The following is a 17,048-nucleotide window of genomic DNA, read 5'->3' as shown; positions in this document are numbered from 1 at the left end:
CCTTCCTTACCAGATGAAGTTGTTTCTTCGCCTTCACGGTCACCTCCTCTTTAAGTTTTACCAATAACCTCTTTGAAACGGATATTCCAAGAACTAAACACAGTACACAAGATGTGGTCTAATCTACAAAGGAGGTCAAATTAAAATCTGGTCTCGGGATATACAAGTAGAACAAAGGAGGCCAAACTTTGACTTGCCATGGCATTCAAGGGAAGAACCTCTGACAATGAAAATACCTGTGGTTTCTTCAAACCACTGAAACAGAGTAGGGTCAAATTTATGACCAGAAAAGATAAGCAACAGGGGCTAGGTAGCTAGAATGGAGGAGCAGTAGATGCTACCCACATCTCGACCCTGACCATCAGACCATCAGATGGATGACAACCCCACCCACTGGCCCCTTCAACCTTTCTTCATGACCATGGGTTCCTAAATACATAAAGGTACTTCTCCTGTGACAAAACGCAGAATGTGACATGAGACCTTAAGGAGCCACTACCCCTAGGAGAGCACAAGCATCTCAAAGGGTTTACCTACTGTTCAGTCCCTCTGGTCATGATGAGAAAACAAGCAGGTCATGATCTACACTGTTTTTGCTCTACTTCCATAACAGAGAATCACTCAAGATTCATAATAAGGGAGGAATACGACCAGATCTGTGTTTCAGAAAGAAAATTCTGGTGGTCTAGAGAATGAGGAACTACAGCGGGAAAGCAAGAGTGCCAAGAACATCAAGGGAGAGGGTTGCCAGGACAAAGCACGACAGAGCACAGACAGGACACACTTCAGAGGGGAAAAAAAGGAATGGCTAAGGGGCACGTGGGTGGCTCAGTCATTAAGCGTTTGCCTTTGGCTCAGGTCATGGACCCAGAGTCCTGGGATCAAGCCCCACATCGGGCTCCCTGCTGAGCGGAAAGCCTGTTTCTCCCTCTCCCACTCCCCTGCTTGTGTTCCTTCTCTCAATTAAAAAAAAAAAAAAAAAGAATAGCTGAATTTAAAGTTTTACTTATTTGACAGACAGAGATCACAAGTAGGCAGAGAGGCAAGCAGAGAGAGAGAGAGGAGAAAGCAGGCTCCCCTCGGAGCAGAGAGCCTGATGTGGGACTCGATCCCAGGACCCTGAGATCATGACCTGAGCCGAAGGCAAAGGCTTAACCCACTGAGCCACCCAGGTGCCTGGAATAGCTGAATTTTTAAAGGGAGATAGAAGTGACAGAACTTGACTCAGCAGGGGCTCTGAGGGACAAAGGTCTAATGTGACTTAAATTTCTAGGTAGAAAACTGCGTGGATGGACGATTATGAAACTAGATAAGATAAAGACTACTAGAAAGGCTTCTGAGAAAAGAAAAAGACTTCAAAGCTTTCTGTGATGACATGGATATGCATATAGGCTATTTCAAAGGAGGTATTTGATTGGCAGTTAGAGACCCAAAGCTTAGCAGAGAATTGAGAAAGTAAATAGTAGTGAGAGTTACTGGTGGCAAAATAAATGTCGAATTCAAGGGAATAGATCAGAATATCCATGGATCCTAGGTAGAGCAGTATCTTTCAAAGTGTCACCTACAGCTACTACCTGCACCGAAATCCCATGAGATGTACTTACTTACTTTTTTTTTGGGGGGGGGGGGGGGGCAGCAAAGCAAGGTTTATTGGGAGTACAGTAAAGTACAGATAGTACAAAGCTCCCGAGGAGGAAGGGAACCTGAGAGCGTTGCCCGAGAAGTACTTTCTTTCTCCTTGAGTCAGAACCACAGTATGGAAATGGAATTAGACATTTTCAAACAAAGTTTGAGAATGATATTGGTATAAAATGGAGAAGAGGGGCTAACGTGAAACCCCGAGGAATCTAAAGGCAACCAATAAATGAAAATAAAGTGGAAAAGGTAATAAAAGAGTTGGAATGAAAAAGCCAAAAGTGCAGAGTAAATGTCATGATTCCATCTTTCAGAGGACGCAGATTACCTGCTATAAGCCCATCCATCTGCTCCAACGCCGTAGCCAACATATCACTTCCGTCACTCATCATTTTGTGTTTTTGTCAAGGGCAAATTCCAACCTAGATCTGAAAAAACAATGATGTTATCATTATATCCTTTTAAATGCCACATGCTTCCAAGCAGGTGTGACAGCTCAAGGCCAAATTACAACCCCACTTAGACGTCAGCTAGGGAAGAGAAATTTTCTGAACTGGCAGAGCTGAATTACCTCAGTCACTTAACACGCAGTGGCCGACTGTCTACCTAACTGCAAGACCACACACTCCACCAGTTAATAAAATGAGTTTCAGATCTTGCACGCAAGGTGTTGAAAGTCCAGTAGAATGGTTTCCATGATGTCCTCTACAGAACTCGAGGCCTCGGTGGTGGAAGGGCACCAGGGATGGCTGTGGAAACTTCCTGAGGGCCATGAAGAATGCTCTCAGTAGAGGAGATTTCTTTCTTCCTGCACCAGCCCCACCCAATTTCTGTTCTTTCAGTTTGCCTTTGTTTCTGTTTTGTTTTGTTTTCTGTAGATGGATTTACCACAGGACTTGTCAAAAGGGTTTACTAGCAAACACACTGAACACACACACACAAAAACCACTGGTATTTTGTAATACAACAACACACTACCATGTACAAGTGTCTATAGTGGTCCTTATACATAGACACAAATTATTCATAAGCCCTAATCATGACAACAGCCCAATAAAATGGATACATTTGTCTCCATTAGATAGGTGATATCAATGATGTTTGTTGATTTTTGTACAGAAACACAGCAAATAAACATATAGTAAAGACAGGTTTTAACCTAGATCTGTCTGACTTCCACTATGATACATATTAAATTTCTGTTTATCTTAACTGAAAAATAGGCATATGCTGAAATTATGACATAATCTACTCATTCTTTCACCTGTTAAAAAATATATTGGAATTATTCTTGCAAAAAGTTTAATTATGAGCAAGAAAAAGTCAAGACTATGTGATTTCCAATATTAATTAATGTGCTTCAAATACCAGACTAAGCATCCATGTGAATTCTCCTAAAAGGACTAAATAGGGCCCTAGCTACTTTGCAGATACTGTGGTATAGCAAATGTCTGGGGAATAAAGGGATACGCTGTTTAAAAAGAAAACTTTGCCCACTGTTTCCAAGCAGCCAGATCTCACCACTTTATTTTTATGAACACATTTACAGTTCTGATAAACAGCTTCTTGGATCAATTTTCTACTCTGCATTCATTCTGATAAAATGCCCTATCATCATGAAGCATTGCTTTGATTTCATAATTTTTAGAGATTTCGTTGCAGATTTCTCAGAACTTGACTCAACTTCATAAGTTGTAAAGTATCACTACCATTTTATGTAGAAAACTACTATAGCACACAAGTACTCAAGGCAGGTGTTTACAATCACCCAGCAATTAGGAGTTAACAAAAGCAAGGTTCTGAACTTAGCTAGTTCTCAAATATTTACTTGCACAGTCCAGAGAGGTGGGGAGCAAATTTAATAGTCACAGTTCAGGATGAAAACTCAAAACTCAGTGACAACTGAGAACATAGAGGTTTAAGCGGAAGACCATGCAGTCCCTGAATTTCATGTAATTAAGTGGCTTGCATTCCCTGTCATTTTAAAAGTAGCACTTCCAAGAGCTCCAGATACTACGATAAACATAAAAATAACACAAAGAAATTCAAGCCAGGCTCAGCTATAACGATGGCTAATAAAACAAAGTAATGCTCATATTAGAAAAACTCTCACCACCTCACTGAATTAGAAAAACAAATATTCATCTTTGTTAGCAACTGTACTTATGTGCAGCATGAACACTTTTCACACACAACAGATAGTTATGTATTTCTTCTCTGTTCCATTCAACGAGCCTTTCAAATGCTCTGACACGGAGGTGACACGGAGGTATGAGAACCTAGACCATGGTTTTCAGAGTGGTGAAGAACCATTGTTTTTTTAAATTTCCAAGCACTTGTTTAATAAGTGACAATATTAAATTGCAATAAGTAGGGGTGCCTGGGTGGCTCAGTTGGTTAAGCAACTGCCCTTAGCTCAGGTCATGATCCTAGAGTCCCAGGATCGAGTCCCACATCCGGCTCCCTGCTCTGCAAGGAGTCTGCTTCTCTCAATGACCCTCCCCCTGGTCATGCCCTCTCTCATTCTCTCTCTCAAGTAAATAAACAAGTAAAATCTTTCTAAAAAAGAAAAATTAAAATAAATAAATTGCAATAAATGTTTATGGATGTTTATCTCAATCTCTCTACTTATCATGTAACAGCCTGCATGTAATAGTTAAAACAGTCAATAAAAAATGTGTTTAATACTGTAAATGAGGTAGGTGCTAAAGGGGAAAAATGGAGCAGGAAAAGGGGGTCAAGAGTATAGAAGGGTTCCCATCTCTCCTTATCTACTATTATTAGCTATTATGACTGCAAAAAGTTACCAATTTGTCCAAGGTCACTCAAGAAGTAAGATCTGAGCCCCAAATCCATGTTGTTCTCAATAGGGATTTATCAGCCAGCCAGTCAGCCCTGACCGGCACCACCAACCTTGACCCTTCTCATGAGCTTCTACCCAACTTAACTACTACCTTCAAGGGACCCATCCCTGCCTGTCTTGCCGTACAGCAGATCCTTCCCTGAGCATGCACCTGCTCTCTTTCCTCTGTGTGGTCATGAGAGCTGCTCCTTCTCTGTCTGGACCACCCTCAGATGCCCTGGGACACTTCCTTTTTTAAAACAATAATTTTATCTAAATTTAATTAACATATAGTATATTATCATATACGATAACACACCAGTATATATAGTATATTATTAGTTTCAGAGGTAGAACGTGTCGATTCAGTTGCAAATAACACCGAGAGCTCATTCCATCAAGTGCCTTCCTTAATGCCCATCACCCAGTGACCCTCATCCCCCAGCCAGGACACTTACTTTCAAGACTCAGCTCAGGCATCCTTGCCGCCCAGCCTTCTTGCCCCTCTCTTAGAGTGCCCTGGGCCTGAGTCCAGGAGAGCCCTAATTTTGTAGTATGTGTCTCCTTGACTAAGCTGTGAGCTCCGTGACAATGGGGACTTGTGACGTCCGCATTCTCCGTATCTCATGGGGTAGAAAGAATGCTTGCGGCACAGCTGTGTTTCAGGGGCTCCTCAAACAGGCACATCTTTGTCAGAAGGATTCTAGCTCCCAGATTCCTATATATATTCTTTATATATAGAATATATAAACATATTCATATAGAATAGTATGACCTTCTTCTCAGCTGCATATGTCAAAAACTGGTCTCTTCACCCTGATTTTTAAGATAACTTGGGATGAAAGAGACTGTTGCTCTCACCTACAATCTTACAATATAAATTTTCACACTCTTCAAAATGCAGGTGAACCAAATCCATTGTGATGATGTTATTTATAGGAGTTTGCAAACTTAGTTCCCAATAGAGGAATATTAGGGGGTCTTGAGCAGGTTTTAACTTCTGATTTTTCCATGTACTCTAACCCTAACCCCCACCCATCTCTTCTTTTTAGCTCTTAGAAACCTGGGAACTCCCATGTCTCCCAGTTTCCTGCCAGGTCTACCAACCTAGCTTGAGCTGGTAAGAGGTCAGCAGTTCTGGAATCTTTAAGATCCAGACTGTGGCCTACAGAGGGCAGGGTGGGTCCCCGCTACTCAAAGCTCTAAAAGGAAGGGGAAAGGAAGGGAAAGGACAAGTCATCTTCTATACAAACTCTCTAAAGGAGTATTTGATCAGCTGGGGGTCATGACCCCAAGATCAGAAGGCAGTGAAATAAATTTAGCAGACTGCAAGGCAATGTGTATTTGAACAAAACAAAAATAGCAGAGAGTCTCGTGGACCAGAAGGTTAAGAACTGTTTTGTGAAACTTTTAATTCAGTTAGATATACACACACATCTGCATGCAATAAATAGTGACTGAAGGCCTACCACATGCCAGGTATGGGAGACAGAACAGTGAAAAAGACAAGGAAAAAGAAGAAAAATATCTCTGCCCTTAGGTAGCTGACATTCCTGAGGTTTCAATATGGTGGGGAGGTGGGGGGGGAGGTATCCATATGTATTGCATCTTGATGTGAGAAAGTATATTTTTTAACAGATTTTTTATTTATCTGAGAAAAGGGGAGAGGGAGAGAGAGAGAAAGAGAGAGGGAGCGCACAAGCTAGGGAGGGGCAGAGGGAGAAGCAACCTCCATGCTGAGCAAGGAGCCTGACCTGGGAGTCGATCCCAGGACCCTGGGATCATGACCTGAGCCAAAGGCAGACGTTTAACCAACTGAGCCACCCAGGCACCCCAAGAAAGTGTTCCCACACTAGGTCAATCCATTTGAGAAACATTGCTCTAAAGTAGTGTGGCTTAAAATGTGGTCTGTGGGGGTACCTAGGTGGCTCAGTCAGCTGAGCATCTGCCTTCAGCTCAGGTGGTGGTCTCTGGGTCCTGGGATAGAGCCCCAAGTCCCAGGTCGGGCTTCCTGTTCAGTGGGGAGTCGCATCTCTCTCTATAGCTTTCTCTCTCTCTCTCTGACCCTCCCTACCACTCTTTCTCTCCCTCTGTCTCTCTCAAATAAACAAAAACTTTAAAAATAAAAACAATTTTAAAAAAAAAAAATAAATAAAATATGGTCTGTGAACTGGTTCACTATTACTGGTCTACTATGAGTGAAATATAGAAATTATTCAGAAAATTTGATAGTAACTTGGGTCTTATCATGATATCCAATTAATGATCATGTTGCTGGCCTGCCCGATTTTTTAAAATTGGATTTTACAGAAAGCATCAATCCATGATGAACTGGAAACAAGGCAGGACAAAAAAACCTGGTCCTTTACCAGAGGTGGCTGGACACCACTCTGGAGGACACAGGGAGCAGTTGTCTTGGGAGTGTGAACACCGTACTTTGACTGGAGGCTGCAGCAGTGGGTCACAGACAGAGAGGAGACAACACAGGAGGCAGGAGAACCCTAACACCTGGGGAGTATGGTTCAGGTTCTCTCTGCACACATGTCCCATGGTGAAAATAGTTAAACAGCAAGTGGAAAACCGTTAGCGCTGACAATGACATATGATTAAAGTCAGAAGAAGTGAAATAAGAAACATTTTGCTTACATAAAATTTCGACCAATGGCAGTCCTATATTTCACCTTAAACGTCTAGTTACAATGCATCACAGCAGCAGAACACATAATTTCCGATCCACTGTGTTTTCATTACAGCAATCAAGTCTATGCGGTTCACGCTAACATGTCATAGTCTGTCACTCATTCAACATGGCCAACATTGTCCTGTACTTAAAAATGGAAGGATCCCACCAGCATACCAAATTGATTGGGAAGAGTGGTAAAAATTATGGGCCAGGCAACAGTTTTGTGGTAAAAATAAGACTCTAGCGTAATTCTTAAAAACTAAACTATCTAGTGGATAATTTCTGTTGGTTTCTGTTTCGATGAGGAGTTAGTCACAGCACTGGCTGTTCAGTAAGTGGAATGCCCCCCCTTGTTCACTAATAGCATATATGCTTCTGGCCATTATCAGCAGTACAGATATGTGTCCTCGGCTGCTGGAGGAAAAAGAACATCAAAACCAGAGACCTGAAATGACACCATTGAAAGTACAAAATATATTCTTAACATCATTATGCACTATGAAAATATTAAAAAGACCTATGGAAATTTGGTACAGTTAATGAAGGCTGAGTATTAATGGGTAATACAGTGCTTTGCAAACTACTTCTATATCAGTTCTGTAAGACCCAGTGCAGCACTAATTGCTGCAGTGGGAGATGTCTTAGGGGAAGTATAAAGAGAATCAGGAAAGCAAGATGAAGAATTATTTCCCAACCCAAGAGCTGGGAAATGGCAGCCCATAAGCCAACTCTGGCTCACTGCCTGTTTTTTTGCCAATAGAGTCTCATTAGAGTCACGCTCTTTCGTTTATGTATCATCTGTGCTGCTTTCTTGTCCAGCAGCAGATCTGAGTAGTTGTAACTCACAAAACCTAAAGTATCTCCCATCTGGCCCTTTGCAGAAAAAGTGCGCCAACCCCTGCCCAATCCATCCCATGGCCTCCTGGAAGTCCACAGAACCCTCTCCCATTTGCTCATTCACCCACTGATTGAATATTTAAGTACCTATTATATATCAGGCATAATTAAGTGATGAGGATATAGTAGTAAAGAAAAAGAAAAATGAGTAGAAGAAAAGTTGTACTTCTGACGGCAAGAAACCACACACAGTTTAAATGTATAGTACATGACATATGGGAAAAACAAAGCAAGGAAAGAGAATTAAGTTAACATTAACTTACTATGTACCAGGCACTGTTGTAAGTGCTCTTCATGCACTAATCTATCAAATCCTCTCAATAACCCTATCGACACAATACTTACCATTTTATAAGTGATAAAACTGAGCCATAGAAAGGGCATCCCAGTCATAGAGCTAGAAAAAGGATTTGGAGCCAGAGAGCCCGATTCCAAAGCCCATGCTCGTAATCATGCACTGTGATGGCTCTTTGTGCAGAAAACAAATGGCAGGGAGTCACAATTTTAATGTAATAATAAGGGAAGACCCCGATGATAAAAGTGATACTGGTCAAAGCCTGGTAAAAGGTGAGGGGAAAAGTCACATGAATGTACAGTACAGGGAAGAGCTTCCACATAGAAACAAACAAGGTGTAGAAATGTACAAAGGCCAAGAGGAGGGAGAGCTTCATTTAGTCTGTATTTGAGAGGGATGGAGGGGGCAGTGGGGGTTGAATTTACGCAGAATAAAATGCCCAAGTCTTGGGGGCGCCTGAGTGGCTCAGTGGGTTAAAGCCTCTGCCTTCGCCTCAGGTCATGATCTCAGAGTCCCACACAGGGCTCTTTGCCTGGCAGGGAGCCTGCTTCCTCCTCTCTCTCTCTGCCTGCCTCTCTGTCTACTTGTGATCTCTCTGTCAAATAAATATATAAAATCTTTAGAAAACTACCACAATTTAATAATGGTGTTCGGGAAAAAGAAAAGACTCAAGCGCTGTGGCCTACTCTGTAGAAGGACGGAGTGTGTATTTAGAGGTGTCTAACCTGCTCACTCCCAACCCTGAACATGACAAGTAGTTCTACTATCCACCAAAGGAGAAAGAAGCAAGAACTACAAAATCATCACCCACGGAGAGTCATCACCCGGATCTTGTACATGAAAGCTGTAGGTCATGGAGGATTACTGAGCAAAATCCACGATCATGGCATCAAACACTCCCACAGCACTTTTTTGGTTTTTGTTTTGTTTTGTTTTGTTTTTTAAACCTTTACTACCAGGTACCATATGGAACCACAGGGTTATCTTACTAGATGCTATACTTGGCAGGCAGGCTCACTTAAGTTAAGGCCATGGAATGTTATTACTACTCGACTGTGCTTTTCAAGAGCTAAGCTACCACTCTTAATCCTTTCTGCCAAACTTAGCTCAGGACACAGTGCTCAAGTAAAGATTTGATAAATAAGTGAACAACCATTTATACCCATCAACACAAAATTATTCAAGAGTCACCACCACACATGCTATAGGGAACCGCACTGGGAAAGTAGGGTACATTAATAGACTTGCTCGGCACTTCTGTATCCTAGATCATCAACGCAGATTTTCTTTTCACTTTATTAAAAGTTCTGGCAACGCACACCCATCAAGAGAGAAAGAGCTATACATTGAAGGATGAGGGCAGGGCTACCAAATGACCAATATAATCAGGATTTTTCATATTTTACTATGTCAGGTAAAGCTACTGCTTCAAAATCAGATGGATAAACTCAGACATTCATTCATACAGACAGATGTTTATTGAAAGAATATTTATCACATCCCCACCACGTGCCAGGAACTGTCGCAGCCACCGAGGCATCGTCATTTACATGAACACACATGAACAATAAAGCCCATCTCACAGACCTGGTTAAGTGAGCCCACCTGCCAGAGACAGAGCCTGTTTCTCTAGCATCTGTCTTATTTTCAACTGGCATGCCCAAACGTGAATATTCTAAATGACTGGGGGAATACGGTGCTTGCTTGAGTTTAAAAACAAGGCAAAGAAACAATATACTTGGTTTTTACATTTTTGCTCTTTATACCATGTACACTGAATGTCTTTAAGTTATCTGAATCTCAGGATGCCTCAAGTCCTGCCTTCTGTTGGAAAGTAATATAGTATCCAAGACACCTTTTCCCTTATGGAACTCCCTGTTGTGTGGACTTGGCTGTAGCAAGCACTGCTAGAGAAAGCTGGGCTGGTTCAGCTGCCACTGTCCGCTACTTGTCTTGATGGGCACTTCGTGTTACTCAGCTGTCCCAGTCTTCATCATTAGTTCCCTATCACATTCTTCACAATGGCAAACTCTAAGAATCCCTACAAAATCCTCCCCTAATCTATTCCTAGTGCTGCCACACTTCATCTCAGTAGATTACCTCATACCCTACGTACAGAGAATCCCAGGGAGCTCTCCTCTACCTTACTTGCCTGTTCCTGCCTCCTGTCATAAGAAAACTTGCCACCTACGGTCAACGGGAGTCTGCTTCACCCTCTCCCCCTTCCCCTGCTCGTGCTCACTCTGTCTCTCTCTCAAATCTATAAATAAAACCTTAAAAAAAAAGAGAGAAAACTTGACACCTTTATTGATCTTATCCCAGCCTTTTAAACAACTACTGCCTCCTTCCTTTCTATCTTCATTCACCTATTCCCTTGTGCTCAGCCAATAAAATGTTGACAATCTTCCGGACCTAAAAATCCTAACCAAAACCAACACGTAAAAAATTCCCAAATCCTTCCCTCTGCTCTTCGTAAGTTACAGACCTAGCTCTGACTCTTCATGATTACATCCTTGAAATGAATGGTCCCTACCTATGCTTCACCCTCTCCCCATTCCAGTCTGGCTGCCGTCTTCTCATCTCATAATTTTTTTAATAATCCCCCAGGCAATAAAAGCAAAAAATTAAACCAGTGGGACTACATCAAACCAAAAAGCTCCCACACAGGAAAGGTAACGTAGAGAAGAGGAGAAAATATTTGCAAATCATGTATCTGATAAGAGGTTAATATCCAAAATACATAAAATCATACAGCCGAATAGCAAAAAGAAAAAAATCGGATTTTATGGCCAAAAATTTTTTCCAGAGAAGACATACAGATGGCCAACAGGTACGTAAAAAGCAGCTCAACATCCCTGATCATCAAGGAAATGCAAATCAAAACCACAAAGAGATACCACCTTACACCTGTCAGAATAGCTAGAGTCAAAAAGACAAGAGGTAAAAAAAAAAAAAAAAAAACGGTTTCTGCCAAAAAATCCATCCCTCATGAGGATGGCAGAGAAAATGACTCTCATTTTTAAATCTTTTTTTTTTTTAAAACACCAAGAGGTCAGGTGGAGTAAAGACATGTATGTTTGCTCCAATTCCACATGAGAATTCCCTGAAGAGATGCCTTTCTCAAAGAGACTTGTAAAAACACAGCAGCGATCCCTAAGCTGACCAAGGACCTTCACCTGTGAGAAACTCCCAGTTCAGAAGTTATTCACTCTGGTGGGAGCACAGGAAGGAAAAAAGGACCCTTGGCTATAGAAAAAAAAAAAGAGAGAACTGACCTCTTATCTCAGGGAAATATATGTATTAGGATTTAGAAAAATTTTTGTAATTTTCTACTTCACCTTAGGGCACGTGAGTGGCTCAGCTGGTTAAACATCCGACTCTTGATTTTGACTCAGGTCATATCTCAGGGTCGTGAGATCAAGCCCCATGTCCTTAAGTCAGGCTCCACACTCAGTGGGGACACTGCTGAAGATTCCCTCTCCTTCTCCCTCTGCTGCCCCAACTCCACCCCACCGTACTTGCTCACTCTCTCTCTCTAAAATAAATTAGTCCGTAGCTAGTTGGGACCTAACTGGAAGCAATCAGTGGATCAACAAGTACCCTGAAGAGAACAGAAAACTGACTATCAGTAAGCTAGACAGTCTTGTACAAAAGCTTGAGACATTTCTAGAAAATCAGAAAGATGACAAAGATGATGACTCTGCATTCCCTGGATCTGCCCAGGAGGAAGATTCCCAGTTGTTTGGCAGCTCCCCTCTAGACATAGCTCAGGTCAGTCATCAAGAACATGATACTTGTCAGGACTTCTCCTACGCCTGCCAGCATGAAGGCATCATTCAGTTTCCACAGATTCCACCAAGACTTCGGGAACATGAACTTGCTGAGGTGAGCAGAGAGATGCCTCACAGGCAAAAAGGAGATAGACCTGGTTGGTGGGGGAGGGGCAGTTTGAAATGATGCATGGAGCATTATTCCCTGCTTTAAACCAAGGTCAGCCTCCCTCAGCGCCTGACGTGGCAGGAGAGTGAGGGAAAAAGGAAGGAAAGGGGTCAGGGTCGAGCTGAAGGGAAAATCCTGAGGAGCACTGAAGGAGAAGAGAGGATAGGGAAGTTAAGAAAAGTTATGATACTGCGCCCGCCCCATGTGTGTTGAAGTATTAAAATTTTGCATTTCCAGTTGGATTTTTTTTTAAAGATTTTTAATTTATTTGACAGACAGAGATCACAAGTAGGCAGAGAGGAGGCAGAGAGAGAGGAAGACACAGGCTCCCTGCTGAGCAGAGAGCCTGATGCAAGGCTTGATCCCAGGACCCTGGGATCATAACCTAAGCAGAAGACAGAGGCCTTAACCCACTGAACCACCCAGGCACCCCTACAGTTGGATTATTTTTGATAGAAGGATTTGAACTCTATAAGTGGTAAATATTAGCCAGATTGTTATCCAGGATTTGCATATTTAACTCCTTCATTTTCTTGGCAGATGATAAACCAGTCAACTGCCAACCAAATGACAAGCACTGTAGAGACCTCCTCAGTCTCATCAGGTCAGCCGGAGAAGGAGGACACTCATTCCAGGACATCGGCCCTCTCCTGTGTGAACTTCAGGTGGGTCTTCCGCTGGCTAAGGCAGCAAGTCCTCTCCTCACTTCTCAGGAGACCACACCGCAAGGAGGCCACTGAGAGCCCTCATAAGTTGGCACGAAAGAAAAGACTCTCTCACAGAAGCAAGAGAATCCAACCTCAAGACTCCCTCGAATTAGGACACCCTCTATCGCCAGATTTTTTAACCATTTGACAGCCCCCATTCTACAATCTCCATGAGTTAATTGTTTTCTAATAAATATAACACATACTCTTATATTAGTCATGTCTTCCTCTTCCAACCCACCATCTTGACTCGGGCTGAAAGTTTGTATGTTGTCTGGAAGTCTGAAATATATTCTCTGCGAATTTTAAGCAGTATTAGCGTTCCTAATTTGAAGGCATTCTTGGTCTCCTCCTCCTCCTCCCTTCTTACTGTATTTTACTCTATTTTTATACATTTTCATCTTAATATTCATCTTAATATTAATATATCTTAATATTACATCTTAATACATCTTAATATTAACCCAAATGCCCATTGTCAGAAGGCAGTAGTATAAACCAACAGATTCCCAAGATGGTAGTGTGGTTTTGGTTGAACTTCTATGGCTCGACCAAGTGGCCGAGATACTGAGTCACTCAGGAAGCAGATTTCAGTTGGCAGCGTTTCAGGAGTTCAGACGGTAGATCCGATGTTCCCAGGAGACTTGACTGGTTCTAGTGAGTGCTGCAGTGGCTAGAATGAGTGGCTCACTCGGGAGGAATGTGAGGATTAGGAATGCAACTTAACCACTCCAAGTTTAACCCTCCTCGTTCAGAAGATAGGGAAGATAATAATACGAACCTCACAGGATTGTTGGAGAATGAACGAGATAATGATAATTTCATTGTTGCTGCTGCTATGGCTTCTAGGGAGGATCTCCCCAGAAAACCAGATCCAAGGGACATCCCAGAGGGAGAGTTTAAGAGTAATTCACATTGAAGTATTTCCCCCACAGAAGCAATATTTACCCAAAGTTACAGGTTTCTGCAGATCTTGACTCAAGCAAGTCCTCTCCCAGTCCGTTCCCCACCATGTCTTCTGAAATTCCTTTACAAATGGCAAACTTCCCTCTAAATTTCAGCTTCTTTAAGGAAGAATGTACTCCCCTCTCACCCTTTTGCCCTGACCTCTTCCTCTTACTGATATCAACTCCCCTCCCCACAACCACTACCATCCTCCGTAACCACCCACAGGCTTACCCAAGAGCCTTCCTTCAGCTTTTGACCTGCAGAGTTCAGGTGCCTAAAGCATCGGAGTCTTTGGTCTCAAATTCCTCCCTTTCCTCAACTTCAATTCCCTTTTCTCCTTTCTTCTCTTCCTTCCTTCCACAAATATTTAGCACAAAGAAGTGCCAGATACTCTTCTAAATTACAAAAACAGACACTCAATCCTTGGGGCTCAGGTGGCTCATTGATCAAGAAAGAAAGCCATGTAAACATTCAACCAGAACAGGTTACAGGTGATAAGTTTGTATGAGGTACATACTGATTACTAAAAAATAATTCAACATGAGGAAGTGAATTGTTAAAAGTTTCGTGTCTGAGGTTGCTTGAGTTAGTTTAAGGTGGAGGACTTGAAGCTGCTGGATAAACTGGTGTGGCATTAAGTGTGCAGTCCTGGTTACATGTGAGTGTGTGCAGTCCTGGTTACATGACTGGTTACATGTGAGACACAGTGGGGATGATATTGCCCGAAGAATAACAGACAGTACGATGGGAGGGAAGACCTCAAACAACAGGGCTTTCTTAGCAATACACTCACGGTCACGTCCTGAGCTTCTTCACAGGCAGACTCCTCACTTTATCCAACTCTCTAAGAGCATTTCCCTTTGACTGGCTCCCTCCAACACCCTCCCCCACCTTCACCTCTGACTTGGCAAGGACTTTGAGTCCCATTACCGCACCTGTTCAAGAGTTTTGGTCCCTTCTTTCCAGATCCAGCCCAGGCCCCTCCTTCCCCAACTGTACCATAGCCATCGCATCTAGCAGCAATCACAAAGCCTTGCCCTTTCCAGATCTTCTTTCAATCCATACTCACCACATTCCGCAAAGGAGACTCGTGTTTTTCCTAAGGGCCAACACACAAAACACAGGAATTACTTTCTCCATTCCTGAAGAATTCCCCCCACTGCCTTTTCCAGTCCGCCCACTGCCTGGGGAATTCGTCCTTAAAGACTCCAAACTCTCGAGTTACTATGAGGCCCAGAATGATCCTTCTGGCTTAAGCTGACCACATCCTTCCAAGCCGTCCCCCAGGCCCCCATCCTGCCACCCCCGCCCCCCGGTAACTTGTACTTTTCAGCTCTCCTTACATAACTACTTGACCTACTGACTTTAAGTTCCTTTTTATTGGAGGATCCTAACACAGTGCCTGGTACAGAGCCGTCTGTCTCTATAAAACTTTTTAAATGATTTGAATATATCTTATTTCTTTCAACTTTTTCCTATATAGTTTTTTTTTTTTTAAGTGAAATACAACAGCTTAGAGTTGCTATTCTTTATGTTAAAAGTTAGGGCGAACAGAGTTAAGAGCAGGTATGGGGATGGAAAGGGAACAGACAGGAAGTGAAAAGAAATCCATGGAAGGTCAAGAGAGGTGGTGACCCACAGACTGAGAAACCAAACCCCAGGGGAGGTTAGGGACTAATCTGGAATGCCCATTCAACAAATATACAAGAAGCCTTAGTGTTGATTGCTTTAGGCTAAAAGGATGATCTGTCTAAAAGATGACATCTCCTACTTTCATGGCACTAGTAACCAGAACTCTGTTATTTTAACTCTTTCTCTAGTAATTAAGTCAAGCTCTAAGAAAAAATCAACTGAAATGAGCTACTTGGAAAGACAGCTCCCGGTGAATTAGAGGCCCTGTTCATTAGCAAGATGGCTTACATATTTGTGCTTACTTTTCAGTGTTATATAAACGTGCTTGACAGGTATGAGGTTTATCTCTAAAATTCAAACAATGTATTTTAAAAGCCTTTACAACAAATGTTCTTTGTAAGAAACAGAATTTGAAATATTCATTGGGGTTATCATGCTACATCTCAGAAAAAGCAAGTCAAAGTGCTTAAAAACAGGAAATATTTCATTATCTCCTCTTCATTATGGTGTCAAATATGCTATGACGCTATTAGCTACATGTTAAACTACGACCAGGTTCTCCACTTTTTGTCACACACATCGGGCTGGGGTTAGAGGAGGCCCATTATACATCAAAAGGACTGAGAGCAAAATGGAAGTGGTCCCTGGAAGGTCCTACCTTTGCTGTGATCTTAAGCTTCGAATGACCGCACTTGCCAGACACACGCTAACCGAAATAACCAAAACATTTTGGGATTCCCATTATCATAATATCCAAAACTAAAACAACTCCTTCAAGTGAACCGCTCAACCTTGAAACCCACAAAGTTCAGCTAGTGGCACTAGACAACTGTTACCTTAGATACTCATATTCTACAATCAATAATGTCATAATGGGCCAGACTGTGGTGAAAACTTACCAAGCATACATAGAGAGCATTCAGCTTTCTCCACACACAGAATTGGACAGATTAACGTAAATTTTATTGCCCACCCCATGTCAATTTTTCACTCAGTAGGATCCCAATGAGAGAAAAAATATGTGTGCCGTACCAGCAAAACAAAATCATTTTCTTCAGACTTGCTTACATATTTGTGCTTACTTTTCAGTGTTATATAAACCTGCTTGACAGGCATGAGGTTTATCTCTAAAATTCAAACAATGTATTTTACAGGCCTTTACAACAAATGTTCTTTGTAAGAAACAGAATTTGAAATATTCATTGGGGTTATCATGCTACATCTCAGAAAGCAAGTCAAAGTGCTTAAAAACAGGAAATATTTCATTATCTCCTCTTCATTATGGTGTCAAATATGCTATGACGCTATTAGCTACATGTTAAACTACGACCAGGTTCTCCACTTTTTGTCACACACATGGGGCTGGGGTTAGAGGAGGCCCATTATACATCAAAAGGACTGAGAGCAAAATGGAAGTGGTCCCTGGTAGGTCCTACCTTTGCTGTGATCTTAAGCTTCGAATGACCGCAC

The 17,048-nt window shown here is 42.1% G+C and overlaps 3 protein-coding genes across 3 annotated transcripts in view; 1 reads left to right on the top strand and 2 right to left on the bottom strand.

The window, feature by feature from the left end:
• Positions 1 to 2,031, bottom strand: part of LOC123389960 (liprin-beta-1-like) — a 57,424-nt gene extending 55,393 nt beyond the window's left edge. The window contains 1 exon segment of the mRNA XM_045073055.1: positions 1,964 to 2,031. Within this exon segment, the coding sequence (XP_044928990.1) occupies positions 1,964 to 2,027 (64 nt within the window). The 5' untranslated portion in view covers positions 2,028 to 2,031.
• A 9-nt stretch (positions 2,032 to 2,040) lies between these two features.
• LOC123390067 (kelch-like protein 42) overlaps positions 2,041 to 17,048 on the bottom strand; it is a gene marked incomplete at its 3' end in the record, with an annotated part of 28,847 nt that continues 13,839 nt past the window's right edge. The window contains 2 exon segments of the mRNA XM_045073457.1: positions 2,041 to 2,063; positions 15,016 to 15,045. Coding sequence (XP_044929392.1) covers positions 2,041 to 2,063; positions 15,016 to 15,045 — 53 coding nt within the window.
• LOC123389999 (uncharacterized protein C12orf71 homolog) lies at positions 9,100 to 13,293 on the top strand. The gene is made up of 3 exons (XM_045073218.1): positions 9,100 to 9,198; positions 11,902 to 12,123; positions 12,832 to 13,293. The coding sequence occupies exons 1-3, from the start codon at positions 9,100 to 9,102 to the stop codon at positions 13,144 to 13,146; spliced, it is 636 nt and encodes a 211-aa protein (XP_044929153.1). The 3' UTR covers positions 13,147 to 13,293.

This window comes from Mustela putorius, unplaced genomic scaffold, assembly GCF_011764305.1.
Source record: "Mustela putorius furo isolate JIRA1106 unplaced genomic scaffold, ASM1176430v1.1 tig00537227_pilon_pilon_pilon, whole genome shotgun sequence".
NCBI lineage: Eukaryota > Metazoa > Chordata > Mammalia > Carnivora > Mustelidae > Mustela > Mustela putorius.
This window is presented reverse-complemented; position numbering and strand designations above follow the sequence as displayed.